Genomic DNA, 15113 nt, shown 5'->3' on the forward strand with positions numbered 1-15113 from the left:
CACAACCTCTCTGGGCAACCTGTTCCAGTGCTCAGTCATCCTCACAGTAAAAACCAACTGTTTCCTGATGTTCAGAGGGAACCTCCCATGTTTCAGTTTACGCCCGTTGCCTCTGGTCCTGTCACTGGGCACCACTAAAAAGAGCCTGGCCCTGTCTTCCTGCACACTCCCTTCAGGTATTTATATACATTAAAAAGATCTCCAACTGACACCTTGCAAATTCTAAGAAAATTCCATCCTCAGTTTCTCAGAAGTAATTCTAAAATCTCACTTAGAGAACTGTCCAGCACTTGCTATATAAGAATGTGCTTGTCTTACAATAAGCCATATTGGAACTTGTTGATATTCTCAACATGTTTTGAAAAACATTCTAAGAACCACAATAAGATGACAAGTAACCTTTTATGTAAACTATTAAAATACAGATAAAAATGCTAGATGAACGTAAAAAAAAGTGTGACCTGATTTATATTTGTAGAAATAAGAGTTTACAAGGAAAGGTAAAACCATAAATTGTCATGGAGAGAAAAAAAAATTCATCTTATGTAAATTGTATCCTTATTCTCAGCCTACCTCCACGCTAATGCCATCAGCAGCAGCCATAAATGTTGATAACTTTCTAATTTTAGAATTAAAACCACTTATATCCACAGCATTTGAAGGCATAACTTTTATTTATTGGTACTACGACTTCCCTCAGCACAAAACCAAATCTTTATAGAACGTATTCTGCTTTAAATTTGCAGTAAGAAACAAAAGGAAAGCTCAAAAGAGGATTTTTTCCCCTAACACTAATAACACACTTTTCTTTTTAAACCTGCTTCCTTGCAAGCAACAGTGTAAGGAATCTACCGCAAAGCTCCAGTTTCTTAAGAGCTCTTCAATATTGGCTTAAGTAAGACAGGACAATCGCACAGCTTTCCCTTCAGACATCAAAGATGTCAACAAAGAGTCAAATCTAGAAGCACGTACAGAAACTTCAAAGCTAGACAAACACTTCCTATTCAAGTTAGTGAAAGGCATTAAAACCGCCGATTTAATCACTCTTGCCAGTTTGGTCACGGTCAGTCACAACCACAATTTGGGGTGTTTTTGTGCCCAAGAGATGGTTTTACTGATTAAAAAAAAAAAAAAAGAGAGAGAGAGAAGAGCGCGCTAGAAAGGGAAGGCTGCCACATATCGAAGATGGAGTCACAAGCCGATGAGATGCGAAGCAGGACTAATCTGCCCACAGAGAAAACAATCACTGACAGCGCAGGAACCAGCCAGAACGGAATCCTCCCCCCACAAGAGGCAGCGGGCTGGCGACACAAAGCAGTGCGGTAACTACCCAGCCTTCACACCTCCGCTTCAAACCCCAACAGCAGCCCCACGCACCCAGCTACGCGGACGAGTAAGTCACACGCAAGCCCGCCGTACCTCGTTTATGCAACTCCCGGAGCGGAATGCCGTCCCCTCCCCCGCCATCGTAGGGCAGATACGGATCCGCAGATACATCCATGGACGTGCCGAACCCCGCAGCCCGCTCGCCGGCTGAGGAGGGCCGCGGCACTTCTCACCCGCGGGCAGCCGCGGGGGACGCTGCCATGTTGGCCACGACCCGGCCTGCGCGCCGCCCCTCGCCGCCGCCGCCTTGGCGCAGGAGCCGGGTTCGGCCCCGCCGCTGATGTCAGCGCGGGGCGGCCGCAGCCGCTGCCAGTGGCTGCGCGGGCGGCGGGCGCGGCCCCGCCACCTGCGCCCGGCGCCCCCCCCGCCCCGCCCGGCGGGAGGGCGCCCATCGCCGCGGTCTCCTCCACCCGCGCAAGCGGAGGCGGCCACGTCCGCCCTCGCCGGGAGGGAACGGGCCCGCTGGCGCGGACGGGAGGGGTCACCGGGCGGGTGCGCGGGGCTCCCGCCTCCTCCGCTGCCCCCGGCCCGGGGACCGGCAGGCCGAGGGGAGGCCGCCCGAACCGCCTGCCTCCTCGGCAAGCGAACGGTGGGGTTAGCAGCTCGGTTAAGGCGACAAACCCGCCAAGCTAGGTGCTGGCACTTCGGTCACCCGCCGGGGCCGCGCCGGCGGAGACTGGTCAAACGGCTGCAGCCGCGTTTGTCTGGAAGGGAAAACTCATGGACTGCCCCCGGTGGGGGAGAAGCCTGTCCCCCAGTACCCGTACTCACTCTTTCCGAACACCAAAATGAGTGCCACCGAGGAAGAACAATGCAACCTGCCAAAAGCCCACCGCTCCGCTCCCGGGGGGGGGATTGTGTGTGTCAGCCCACCCCTCTACCACCGCCACCCCCGGCGTCCTAGGACTGCCAGTTCGACGGCAGCGAACGTCAGACTCGAACAGGGCTAATCAAAATCATTAAAGCAAGAATTTAATTACGTATCTAACTAAAATGGGCTGGTGCCTCCAATTTTTTCCTGACGATTCTCCCGGTATCCCATCTGTGTAACACCCGTGCTCAGAAAGCTCGGGCCCTGGGCGGGGGGAGCAAACGCGGCCAACGCAGGTCGCTGCCGAGGCTTGCATGACTCCACGCATTGACAAAACGCTCCGGGCCCCTTAATTCACAGGCTCAAAATAGGCAACAACCCACGTGAACGCTAACCGCGGCGTTCATGGGATACACCGCCGAGCAGGGGCTGCGGCAGCGCGGGGAAAACCCAAGCACCTCAACGAACCGGTACCTAAACACAGGAAATCTTAAACTGACTACATAATTGCTTGCATTTGAAACAAATGTTATTACATAGTGTATCCTTATATTAATTCATGTTTACTGTACGATCTTGGACCGGTCCTATCTTGCAATTACCGATTATTAAACTATTTTACATGAGATTTATATAGTTAATTCAGTTGTAATCAGACACATATAAGTGGCTACTGTTTTTCCATTTCTTTCCCTCTAGCAGGTAATATAATATTATTGTTCCCTGATCTATCAGTAAAATATGTCATACATTAACTATGCTATCACTTAAGCTGCAGGGATTCATTTTTGTCAAACTATGCAAAAGAAAAAAAAAAGCTCTCAAGAGCTGAAAACGGATACACACATCCTTGGACATACTGCCTCAGCAGAACACTTCAATATATCTCATACATATGTGCATGCACACACACAAACACGCACGATTTACATGACTGAGGGGTTCCAGTGAAATTACTGACACTATTCACACTTAAAGTTTAGAATACTGCCTGCAGCATGCAGCCCCAGCTTCAGTTTCATTCACACAGGACACAAGAAAAGGAATTAATTTTATTAATTAAATTATCTAATTAAATTAATGAAATTTATTAATTACTTTTCACCTCTGTAACTGCGACAGACAACTATCTCAGTTTTCAAATGCATTAGTTTCTTAAATAGATTTCCAACTATGTTCTTAAGGAAGTTATTTCTTCTATAAGCCAATGCCAATGTTACAAGCTGTGTCCTGTAAGTGTTCTTTTTGAGCAGAGTAGGACATTAAAAAATACCAAATTTACTTCACAAACCTGTCAATATATTAAATCTTAAAAATATGGCTCCAATACAAATGTTGAAAAAATGGTGGCACCTCTATATATGGAAAAACAAATGAGAATAAAAGAAAAAAAATAATATGAGCACACAGCGAAATATATTTTAAAACCTTAAAGACTATCTTATCTCTTAAGACAAAGGGAACCCTTGAGCCACAGATACTCAGTTCTAAAACACTGGTGTATTCTACTGAGCTAAACAAACATCTCCATTTGCTGTCATCTATACAAGGAAATGCTTTGTGCAGAGTGGTCTCCTATAATCCCAGGAGGAAGAAATACAACAACAATTTTTGTAACCTGAAGTATTATTACAGAATTAACTGTTTAAGTGCATTTATTATATGTCTATTATAGAAGACAACACTATAAATTCAACTCCATATTTGAAAGAATATGAAATAAAGGATATAAATGACTTGTATTAACACAGTCTGGAAGAACACTACTAGTTTAAGACTTTGATGTGGTTACCAAAGGCCTGGAATTTCTTAGAATTGATAATAAAAATCGGTCACAGCAAAGAAATATCTAACTTCTTGGCCTAAACTTGTTCACTGGACTAAGGCACATGCAAAATTTCTACACACATCTAAAATTCAGTCTGAGTTGGAAAAGACAAAGGGTGTAACTAGTTGGAGGGCATGTCTGATAAACTTTATATATGAGGGGAAAATGACAAGAACTCTGCAGTGTAAAACAGATACAGCTTGGTACTTGCTACATAACATTTCAAGAGTCCACCTAATATCAAGTTGCAACAGCTCTTCCAAGGTCACTACCCATGGACTGGCTGCCAAATACAGTCCTTTGTCTAGACTTAAAAAGCAGAACAGTCATTTTCCCTTCTCAATTACCAGTGGCTTGCGTTCTCATTGTTCATAACCATTATCACTGTATGTATTCCCTTTCCTACAATATACCATGAAAGGTAGTTTTTGGTTTTTGTTTGGTTGTTGGGGTTTTTTTTTTCCCCAAACAAGAAAGACAGATACTATGCATGCTAACCTGACCTAGTTAAGCCACTCTTTTTTTTTTAATATCTAAAAGTCTATACAATTTAATCTTTCCACATTACTTTCTACCTGGTCTTAAATAGTGTCCAACTTTAACTGTCTGACAATTTTATATTCGAAGGAGTACATCAGTTATTTCTTCTGTGAAGTTCAGCAAATGCCAAAATTACAGTCAGTGAAACGGTGTCTCTAGTTTACTAAGTATTTCGAGTACTATGGAGTACACAACATTACGAACACTTGTTGTAAGGCCTCAACTTAGTTTTACAATAGCTTTACTTTGATTGACTAAGAACGCCTTAAAATGGCCAATTTAGTACATAGAATAACCCATATGTAAACAGCAGGTTTGTACAGCAGCTTCCTTCCAAGGAGATTTCCTCACAGTAATTATAGACTAAGGCCTTAATCCCAGAAATCCTCCATGCCCAAATAACTTCACTGATCTGAGTGCTCCCATTGTTCTCAACAGGCACATACAGTTGTTAACCATCACTCAGATGCATCTGTCTTTGCAGAAGAGGGATTTAAGTCCGTTGTTCCAGAAATATCACAATGCATCTGGTGACACACCTTTAAAGCATACTAAGAGTAAAGAAAGATACCTTAATCCTCCCTCCACAACTCATTTTTTCCTTTTTAGGGGGACAGAAGAAATACATTCAAGATAAAGTATCTGAAAATATAAGAACAAGTCAGAGGTTAGACAAACCAGATACACCCAGGGAAAAGGTGTTTTGAGGTGACAGAATAAGGCCAGTGAGAAGAAGGGAAGTATCATAGAGGTATGACAGCCTGCTTACCCAAGGTTGGAGGGAGGACCTTAATTCTGAAGCACTACTCCACCATTTCATATTAAAAAGTAAGCTAGGTTTAAGGAAGACAGCCAAGCACCTTGTTACATATAAACCAAACATATTCTTTCCTTTCCCTCAATTAATTGGTTTATTTTGGTGATAAGATTACATAATATCATTGCACCAGGCAATGAAAATTAAAATTGTCTCTTTTACAAAATTCCATATGTAAGACTGGGGATGCTGAACAATTCCATTAAAGTAACAAGAGATGCCAAAAATGTGTCTGACAATTACAAATGTTAGTGTGGCTGATGCAAAAGATCTTGGTGGCTCTTAACTGGCATTTTCTTCCCTATTATTATTCAAAACTAAAGCTTTTCCTTCAGCAGAGCTAGCTAGAAGATAATGTTCTCTTGAAAAATGCTACATAATAGAGCACTCCTCAAAACAGCTACCATCTCCAACCATTCTAAAAGTAATTTAACTTGTATGCGCTGCCAGTTGAAGGCTGGGCATGAAAGCATCCATTTATAACAGGGTGCCCAAAGTACACACAAAATGCCTCAAAACCTACTGTATCCCATTCCTTTTCCTTCCATTCCTTTTCTTTCCAGCTTTACTCTCTTGCCTTTTTTTTTCCCAATTTCTTCTTTCAATTACCCTTTTCCCAACCCATGCAGCCAAATTAAGACCAGGTCTAATCCCTCTACCAGCTTGACTTCTCTTACTTAATTTGTCTCAGTTTACTGATCTTGCAGTGCCTTCATTCTGACTTTGTTCATCCTGCATAAAATCATACAACTTTCTCATCTGGGTCAAAAAGAGCCAGCAATGGGAGCACTAAAGACAATAAAAGAAAGATAAACACCCTTCTCTCAGTTCTGGCACCCAGACAGGGTCCAGGATAAAATAACTCAAAGAAGCAATCACAGAAAAAGAATAATAAATAACAAAAAAGTTAAGTTATACATAGCTTCAAACTAATACACAGTAAAAAAACCCCCAGAAATTAAGAAAATCTGAAATTACAGAGTCCCAAACTTCATTCATTCATTAGCATTATACAGAACTCTGTCCTTATCACAGTGGTGTTAGCAAAAGGCTGCCAGCTCTGTATCAAGCTATATACAGAAGACTCCATCAAGCTGTTTCTATTGCCACCTCATCAAAAGCCTCAATAAGGCAAACAGATGATAGGAAAAATTTTAGACCAAATATAATGTAAAAGCAGAAGAAAACAAATTTATAAACACATGCTGTTGAGTAGTTCAAGGCAGATGGGGTTTAAACAAAGGAGGAGTCAAAAAACCCCAGAGGAAAGTGCTTAGCAGTAGTACACAATAAGATTTTCCCTGTTTGCATTGTACTGTACAGAAAAAAAACGGCTTCTTAACCACATTTTTTCACAATTGTTTGTTCCCCACAAATTAGTTACTTAATTTTGTTCACAATCATTTCACCCACAAAGAACACCTTATTCCAGGATCTAACCTAGTAAGTTTACTTCTTCACTGGCCAACCACAGGTTCTTGAATTACGGTTCTGCAGTATTGCGTAACTTCCAATGGTGCTTTTACTCCATGTCCAGACACGGAAGATGGTAACTGAAGTCAAACCCAACCAGCAAACAGAATGCAGCAGAACAGGTCATATAGCTGCAAGCACGTTGTGTAATCAATGCTGAGACTGACTTCCCCCGCGGGTATCTGAACCTTCACTGCAAATCAGTGAAATGCAAGTAAAGGCTCCCTACTGCTGTGCAAAACTTAAGGGCAGGAAAAGAAAGAAATTGACAGGAAAAAAAGGGAAAATAATGAAATCATGATGCAACATTAATGCTCAAGACCAAAAATAAACTGGAAAAAAAAGCCAAGTGTTTGGTCTCTAAAGACTGATTTGATATCTCAGTGCAAAACACGGAAGGGAAGACTACTACAAGACTCAGTTCTCTTTTCACTTCTTTCCGGGGTTGTCCATCACACGCTTCTTGACCTATAACCCAATGATGCTGGAATAAAATCCTTGACATCAACAGCTGTGAGAGGTGGGTTGGTTTTTTTCTTTTATTTATCTTTTTTTTTTTTTAATTGGTCAGCTCTACACTGACATTAAATACACCTACTTTCACTGTACTAATCATGCAAGGAGGACTTGGGAAAAAAGGGGGCTACTTTCTGCAAACAAGTTTCTTTCTCTGATTCTTTAAGAGCCTCTTAACTACTTTTTACCTTTTCTCTGTTCTTTTTCTTTACAGGATAGGCTTTTACTAAGAAAAAGTCCTGCTGTATTTTCACCTTTACATACGTGTCCTTTCCTCACACTCCAATCTGCTAAAACTGTAATTACAACTCATCAACAAGAAGATTTGGCATCCTTAGTAGGAAGCAATCCTGGCTTACTTAGCAGCTTTCCTGAAGTTTACTTCTTCCTTTTCTAGGACTAGCCAAAATTCTGCTACTGAGATCATTCTGGTTTTCCTCTCACCTAAATGCATATAAGGAAATAGGTTTTATCTGCTAGATTGCCCTTACTCTGTTTTAGGGTTGTTTATTTTTGGCCACTACTTCCAACTTACTGTTCAAAGTATGCATTGGGGATAGAACTACAGCACCAACATGTATTCCTCCCTAGATACGCCATATATATTGAGCTTAATTTCTGTCTTCAAGAATATCACATCTTCTCCATAGATATATAAGCTGTGTGAGCATAGCCCCAACAGCAATTTTGTATGTTGTTAATACTTAATACTATACTATGTCAGGCATCTTTGAATTCCATGAAACCACGAGCCAAATACTTCGGAGTGGTCAGAATAAGACTGGCTACTCTATTTCCATGACATGCTCATCTTCAAAATGCTGTGTGAAGTTCTGATCTCTCCTTTAAGTTACAGATATTAGAAAATGTTCAGAAAGGGGCACTAAAAAGGATTCAAAGCATGAGACAGCTGCAAGGTCCAACTGAGCAAACCACAAATCCTTACCCTGGGAAAGGTAACTGAGGAAAGAAACAAGTAAGCAGCAATGGAAGTAAGATTTTCACCATCTGTCCTAATAAAAGATCCCTTAAGATAGTTACTGTTTTAGACGATCAAGACCACCACAAACGACAAGGGCAAGGACAAGAAATTTTTGTTAATGAGTATACATTGTATATAGGTATAGCAAAACATAAGCCATAAACACCTCACACTAGTGATTAATAAATGCACCTGCTCACTGACTTGCTGTAGTTAAATCACTGCTCTGATGCAGTTCTTTTTGGTGGGAAACTTGGGATTTTAACCCATGATTCTTTCCTCTCTCAGAAGTGGGCAAGGGACTACCACCTTTCACAGCAATGGCACCATGCTATAGGCCTTATCAGAGTATGTGTATCTGGCAAGACAAATAAGTCACCTAGTTTCAGTTCACCCTGCCCTAGTTTCACATCAAACCTTTTTGTATCAACAGCAGTTTCATTTCAACAGGTTAAAAACCCTATGTAACAGTGGAAAAAGCCTTTTCACAGCTGCAACTATCAACAGCAAAAAAAAAGAGCTTAAGCATTTCTGCTGTACAAAGGTGAGTGACAAGGAAGTCCATGTGTCAGTCCATGCTAACACATAGGCTGGTGTTAGCCTTGGCAAGGCTCTGGCAATTAGAGCTGTTCTCAGCAGTATTTATACCTGTATTTAGGTTCAAAATAAAGAAAATAAGGTGGTTCTTCACACACAGTGTAGCTAAGCCATTAGAGCTTGCCAAAGGATAGTGTGGGTGCTAAAAAATTGCTTCAGGAAAAAGTTAATGGAAGAAAAATGCACTGATAAAGACTAAAACTCTAAAAACCGCCACTCAGTCAGGAGAGGTCGTCAGCCATACAAAACTGTTGTACAAGTACTGAGGTGCCTATCAGTTGCTCACCTGGCTCTTACCCCATCTTAAGCACCGACTTTTGACCCCTGTCAGAGACAGGATGCTGAGTCAGGTGGATTTGTGGTTTGACCCAGTACAGCTGTTCTTGTGTTTCAGGGACATCATGATACCCTCTTCCAGATTAACATTTCTGTTCAATCCAAGCAGATGAAAAGCTTTCACTTTAAAATGTATTTATTAGCTGGTAAGCAAGAATATTCTCAAGGGCTAGAAAGCAAGAGTGCAGCCTGACATCAATTTGGTTAAAATCGTATCTGCCTCCTGTGGCTCACCTGAAAGAACAAATCAAAGGTAAAATGAATAAATGAAACATTATTAAAGCTGTAGAGAAAATTGTTTATTTAGTACCTAAAGACTTTATGATCATATTAGACTTAATTATTTTATTGGATGCTTCAGACTCTTCTTTCTACGTACATGCCATCACATTTCCTCTGCTTTTGTTCCTTCATCTTACACTATTCATAGCGTATGTCTGGGAGAAGGACATACTTAAATAACACTACACCAGGCTGTCAAGTCAGTAGTAACTGCCTCAGCAGCATCTGTTACCAAAGCCAGTGTTCTTTTAAGCACTTTGGCAGAGCTGCAGAAAGAAACCAACAAAATTATATCAGAAAGATGGAAAGAATGAATTACTAGTATTATGATTCATCTTCTTCCAGAGTATCAGGCTGGAAATGGATATGCTTGTGTGTTTTGGAAGACGATGAAACCTAAGTTTGTAAATACAACCTTGGCAGAAAAGACTGAGACCATTTAAGTACTGTTGGTAGGGTTAAGTTCTAAAACCAACACAATTGTCATATCCTATAAACAAGTCTTCAAAGAACTGACCGTGGCATTTGTGAGAAATTGAAATGGTCAATATTTGTTTTTAAACAGAAAACAATAAACTAATTGGTTACTAAAACTCTACATACACCCTGCCATAAATTCTGTCCCTCAGAAAGTCTAATGCCACACCAATCTAATTACAATCTGAAGGCCCAGACTAACACTATAATATCATTACAGGCTGTTCAACTAAAACAATAAAGGGAATTTTCATTCTGGAGAATAATTATGTTACTAAAAAAAAAAACCAACAAAGAAAAAGATCAGAGTTCAGGAAAATCACTATCATGATAATCACGCAAGATGTGAAAGATACTCCAAACACCTGCAACTTACTCATTCAATAATGACATTCAATAACTATGATAAAACATTTTTTCCCCTTAACCTAAGAATCTTTCAGACATTTTTTGTTTTGTTTTGTTTTCTGCCAGGGATTTTGAAATCCTTGAAAGAACTTTGTTAATTAGCCAACTTATCCATGTAAACATAATGTATAACAACTTGTGTTCCAGACAGAGGGACAAAATTAATTTCACGCATTACTGATTAAAAAAGTAAAAGAAAACATGGTTCTATATTGTCAGATACCCTGTGTTCAGCTGCATTAGTAATATGGAACACAGGCAAAATGTCTGCAGCTCTAACTACAATCTAACAGAAAAAAAAAAAAAGTAAATGATAACCAGTTACTGACAATTCAACTATTCAAAATAAAATAGCTGTGCCTCATGCTTGCCTTGTGATCAGAGCAAGTCATGCTATCTCATGCTTCGATTTGTATGGCAACATTTGAGAGCGAATATGTTTCTTACTTAAGAAGAACAACGAGCTCTTTAATGCAAATATTGCTTAACTGGGGAAATAGGTTGTATGTAACTTATGAAAGAGATATGTCAAACCGTCATAACAACTGCTCAGTCAAGTCAGTTTTATACCACATATACGGGAAACACAAACAACGCCAATGGTGCAAAACGCCTTTGAAGACCCTTCTTCAGATCAGCTGTGGACAACAGGAAGTATCTGTTAATGCAATTTCCACACATAAAGAATATAATAGGAACTTAAGTTCTTTATGCGGGACATAAGTGATTTTATTCTTTTCTTCATAAACTGTGATAGCTAAATAGAAACAAGCTTACACGTGAAAGGACATTCATGTGTCATTCAAAAAGATAACTATGTCTAGACCTTGCTTGAACAATTAACCTCTGATGTGGTACAAATTTCTTGATTATATAGAACTACCTGCACTTGCTGAAAATTACATTCTGTTCCTCAAATAATGCCATAATATTAGTTCACTATATCATATTTTTAATGTTGGTATTTAGGGGGCTGAAAATGGATTTGGTCTCTCACTTTAGGCAAAGGACTCCAACTCATGAGTAAGGACAGTTTAGGACAGATGCAATGTTTTACACCGTGACCTGTTGGCATGCTCTTTTTTTTTTACTGGTGCTGCTATCACTGCAAGGAGATAGTAGCGGCTGTAGCAGCAGGTTTTGAATTACCAGTTTACGGGTTGTCATATTAAGGTTAACTATTGCCAATTTTATACTAACACCATATGCCAGACTGTAAACTGTCTCCACACTGAAGTCATAATAGAAGCAACTAAGCTCCTTCAACGGAAGGAGGAATCACTATAGCTATTGAAAAGAACACCAAGCTCATCCAGGACTCAGACTCCCACAGACAGATCAAAGTACATTGAGATGTAAACACCAGTGAGATCATTTGTTTGCAAACCATTTTTACTGCAAGTAAGGTTTAATCATCTGATTTCAGACAGTGCCTTGAACAATTTGCAGTCTGACAGCATTACAAAAAACCACCTCCTGCTGAGCTTGCCCTACACTTAAATAAAAAAAATAGCGAAAACTGCTGCAGTCCTCTCTTACATAATAAAAACAGCCTTCAATTCTGAGCAAAATTATGGAGACCTCTCAGTTTTACCTCAATAGCTGGCTAACCCTGAGTCACAAAAGGAAGAAGTTTAAACTTTTGAAGACTTCTTACACCCTTCAAGCACAGGCAGTAGCCAAGAATTGTCTGTCTCTCAAACTTTAGATACAGGCAAGGCAAGCCTACGCTAAGAGAAAAAGAATGGATTAGACATTTCACCTTCTCATTCATATTCTCCAGTTAAAATATTAATCTGATAATATATTTCAATTCTGCAGATTTCACTTCTGTTTAGAAGTCATGGGAAACAATGAACTATCCTAGTCGTAGGATAACAATTTTCTAGAAACTAAATCGCATAGATCTCCTCCTATAAAATTTAAACCAGTAAATATTAGCTTATATGACTTAACTATTAAAGAACTGATAGCTTCTCAATGGTAAGTACAATGTGTTTAAACTGACCTAGCAAGAAGCAGGGCAAACAGTCTAAAAATAAAAAATAGGTAAGGTATGATGAAAACTATCTCCACAGATTGCACTCATGGAAGTACACTGCATGTACAAGCATTGGTAAGACATCCTCCTTACAGAGAGGCAGATACTTCTGCTATCAGTATCATGTCACCATACTTCTCACTAGACAGCAATTCAACAAGGAAAAACTGACTTCAGTGCTATGAAGAGATTAGTTTCGATAAGCAACAAAAGCAAGTTTTGACCAAAGCTGACAGGCAGTATCCCTTCTAGGCAGGACTTTGGTGCAAACCATACAAGCCTTCGCAGGCATAGTAATTTAATTATTTAGCATGTTAAAACACACTATGCTTGAAGAATTTACAATTTCATGATACCTACTTGATCTCCGTAATGCTGCCATTAAAAGTCTGAAATTTATGCAAAGAAAACAGCTACTGGAAAACATAACAGACATAAACTATAGATACATATATATAATTATGATATAATTATTATATATATTTATATATTTATTTAGTATATAATACTACATATTCATAATTTCTGTATTCTTCTCAGATGCCACAGTGAAGGATAGGTAACATACGTGCTTTCAGATGGTATTAAGAGAAACAAGACTGTTGTACAGCATTGTTTTTAACATAATGGTGAATCTGACATGGAGCTACCCAAAACCATTCAAATTTTAAATCAGAGGTGACATTAAAAACGCAAATCTCTATCAACTAAATATTAAAGATACCTAAAAGTCTAGGTGATAAGACTTTCTGAAGACAGGTTCCAGTTAACTTTCACTTGTTTAGTCCCATATAATATAAAAGATTTTCCCACATTGGACAAGTCATATATATCATTAGTATTCATTCCCAATATCACCCAATTTGCACATGCTTTCAACAGAAGGCATATTCACCATTGAACAACAGCCTCAATGGCTTTGTAAGCCTCAGTTAAGTGCTCAAGTACAAGTGGTAATGTGAATGGCAGTACTGTGCAGGCTTTATAGAATTGCTGTCCTGACAGCCAAGACTTACCAAACTTACTGAAATGAGCAGACTTCTGTTAACCTACTGCCCCCTGAATAAGGGGGAAGACTACAATTACTTTAGAAATTCCATCTTTTTAGCTTTTTATCTGCATAATTTATGTTTAGTTCATGGTTCAATTTTCATTAGCCAAAAAAAGAAGGAAAAAAAGAGATAAGTTTCTTAATCCTTCATTTTCTCTTCATTGTATGGTCTTGATTTTTTAAAATCTGCAATTCTATAATTTATGACATAAACTGTAAAGTTATGATGAACACTATCATCCATGGCAACTTATCCAGACTGCTTAAGTTCGTGTCTGTGCTTATCTGTACTTCTGTACTCCAAGCTTACATTCTGCAGCTATGCAGCTTTCAATTTAACTACAGTATTTTTTAAGTACAGATACTTATTGCCATTTTGTTCACGTTGCTAAGAAACCAGGCTCATAAATTCTTCCAGCCCTACAGACATAACACACAAACTATATGTTTAAACAGGGCTTCTGATTTCGACAGGATTCACCAGCTAAAGCACAGAGCTAGATCTAATGCTTCTGCATTTGCATCATGCTCTGGAGGGCCTGCAGTGTTGAGAAGCATGGGATCTTCCAGTTACTGGGACGGTCCTGCCCTTCCTCAGGAGGTAGGACAGACTCTGTATGGTGAATTAATCTGTACATACACTCAACAGAACAGAAATATGAAAGGCTAAAGGTATTTAAATAATAATAACTGAAACAAACAAACAAAACAAAGATTTCATGCTAAGTGAGTAACAGGACTACAAGAAGGGCACACGCAGTCCAGCAGGAAAGTGACTGTTTGGTCTTGCCAATGAGATTTGTTGAATTAAAAACACACAAGAAAAATCAGCTTACACATCTGGATACCGAAGCAATGAGAAACACAGATGTTCACCTCCTGCATGTAGGTTTATTTAAAACTGTTTTGGAAGTATGTTCTTACCACCTTGAAAAGAAAAGAAGTTCTTCTCCCTGAGGGTGGTGAGACACTGGAACAGGTTGCCTAAGGAAGCTGTAGCTGCCCCCTCCTTGTCAGTGTTCAAGTCCAGGTTGGATGGGGCTTTGAGCAACCTCGTCTAGTGGGAGGTGTCCCTGCCCATGGCAGGGGAGTTGGAACTAGGTGATCTTTGAGGTCACTTCCAACCCAAACCATTCTGTCAATCTATGATTTACACCAGATTCTGATCAACTGCTAAGATATTTGCTATGATTTACTACACAAGAAAACATTTTTCCATGCATAGACACATACACATCACCACTCACTTAAATAAACTAATAGTGCTTATTACTATTGCTGCCTTTTACTGAGTGACCGGAATTGGGGCAAGCAGATATGTCACTCCAGGAAAGAAAATACATTAATATTTATGTTCTAGTGCACATTCTAATACTTCAGCATTACAATGAGACATGAGCTGCTTGCATGTGCAGCAATTAGCATTGCTTTTGACAGTGCAAACAAAACAACCACCCCATCTGTTTGGACTGCATTTATGGATCTAATTTCACAATAAGTAAGGGGCAGAACACTGCCTCTGAAACTATTTTACTGCAAACTTATTTCTCCTTAAAGCTTGAAGTAAT

At 39.7% G+C, this 15113-nt stretch overlaps 1 protein-coding gene across 2 annotated transcripts in view; it reads right to left on the minus strand.

Moving 5' to 3' along the window:
* The window catches only part of CLCN3 (Cl-/H+ antiporter 3), a 68227-nt gene that overhangs the window by 38399 nt on the left and 14715 nt on the right, over window positions 1–15113 (minus strand). Inside the window, exon 1 of one of the 2 annotated variants that reach the window (XM_009961871.2) lies at window positions 1420–1501. The exons of the other annotated variant lie outside the window; for it this stretch is intronic. Within the exon in view, the coding sequence (XP_009960173.1) occupies window positions 1420–1501 (82 nt within the window). Of the gene's footprint in view, window positions 1–1419; window positions 1502–15113 lie in introns of those variants that run through there. 2 annotated transcript variants of the gene reach the window in all.

This window comes from Leptosomus discolor, chromosome 4 (genome assembly GCF_034619465.1).
Source record: "Leptosomus discolor isolate bLepDis1 chromosome 4, bLepDis1.hap2, whole genome shotgun sequence".
Lineage (NCBI taxonomy): Eukaryota > Metazoa > Chordata > Aves > Leptosomiformes > Leptosomidae > Leptosomus > Leptosomus discolor.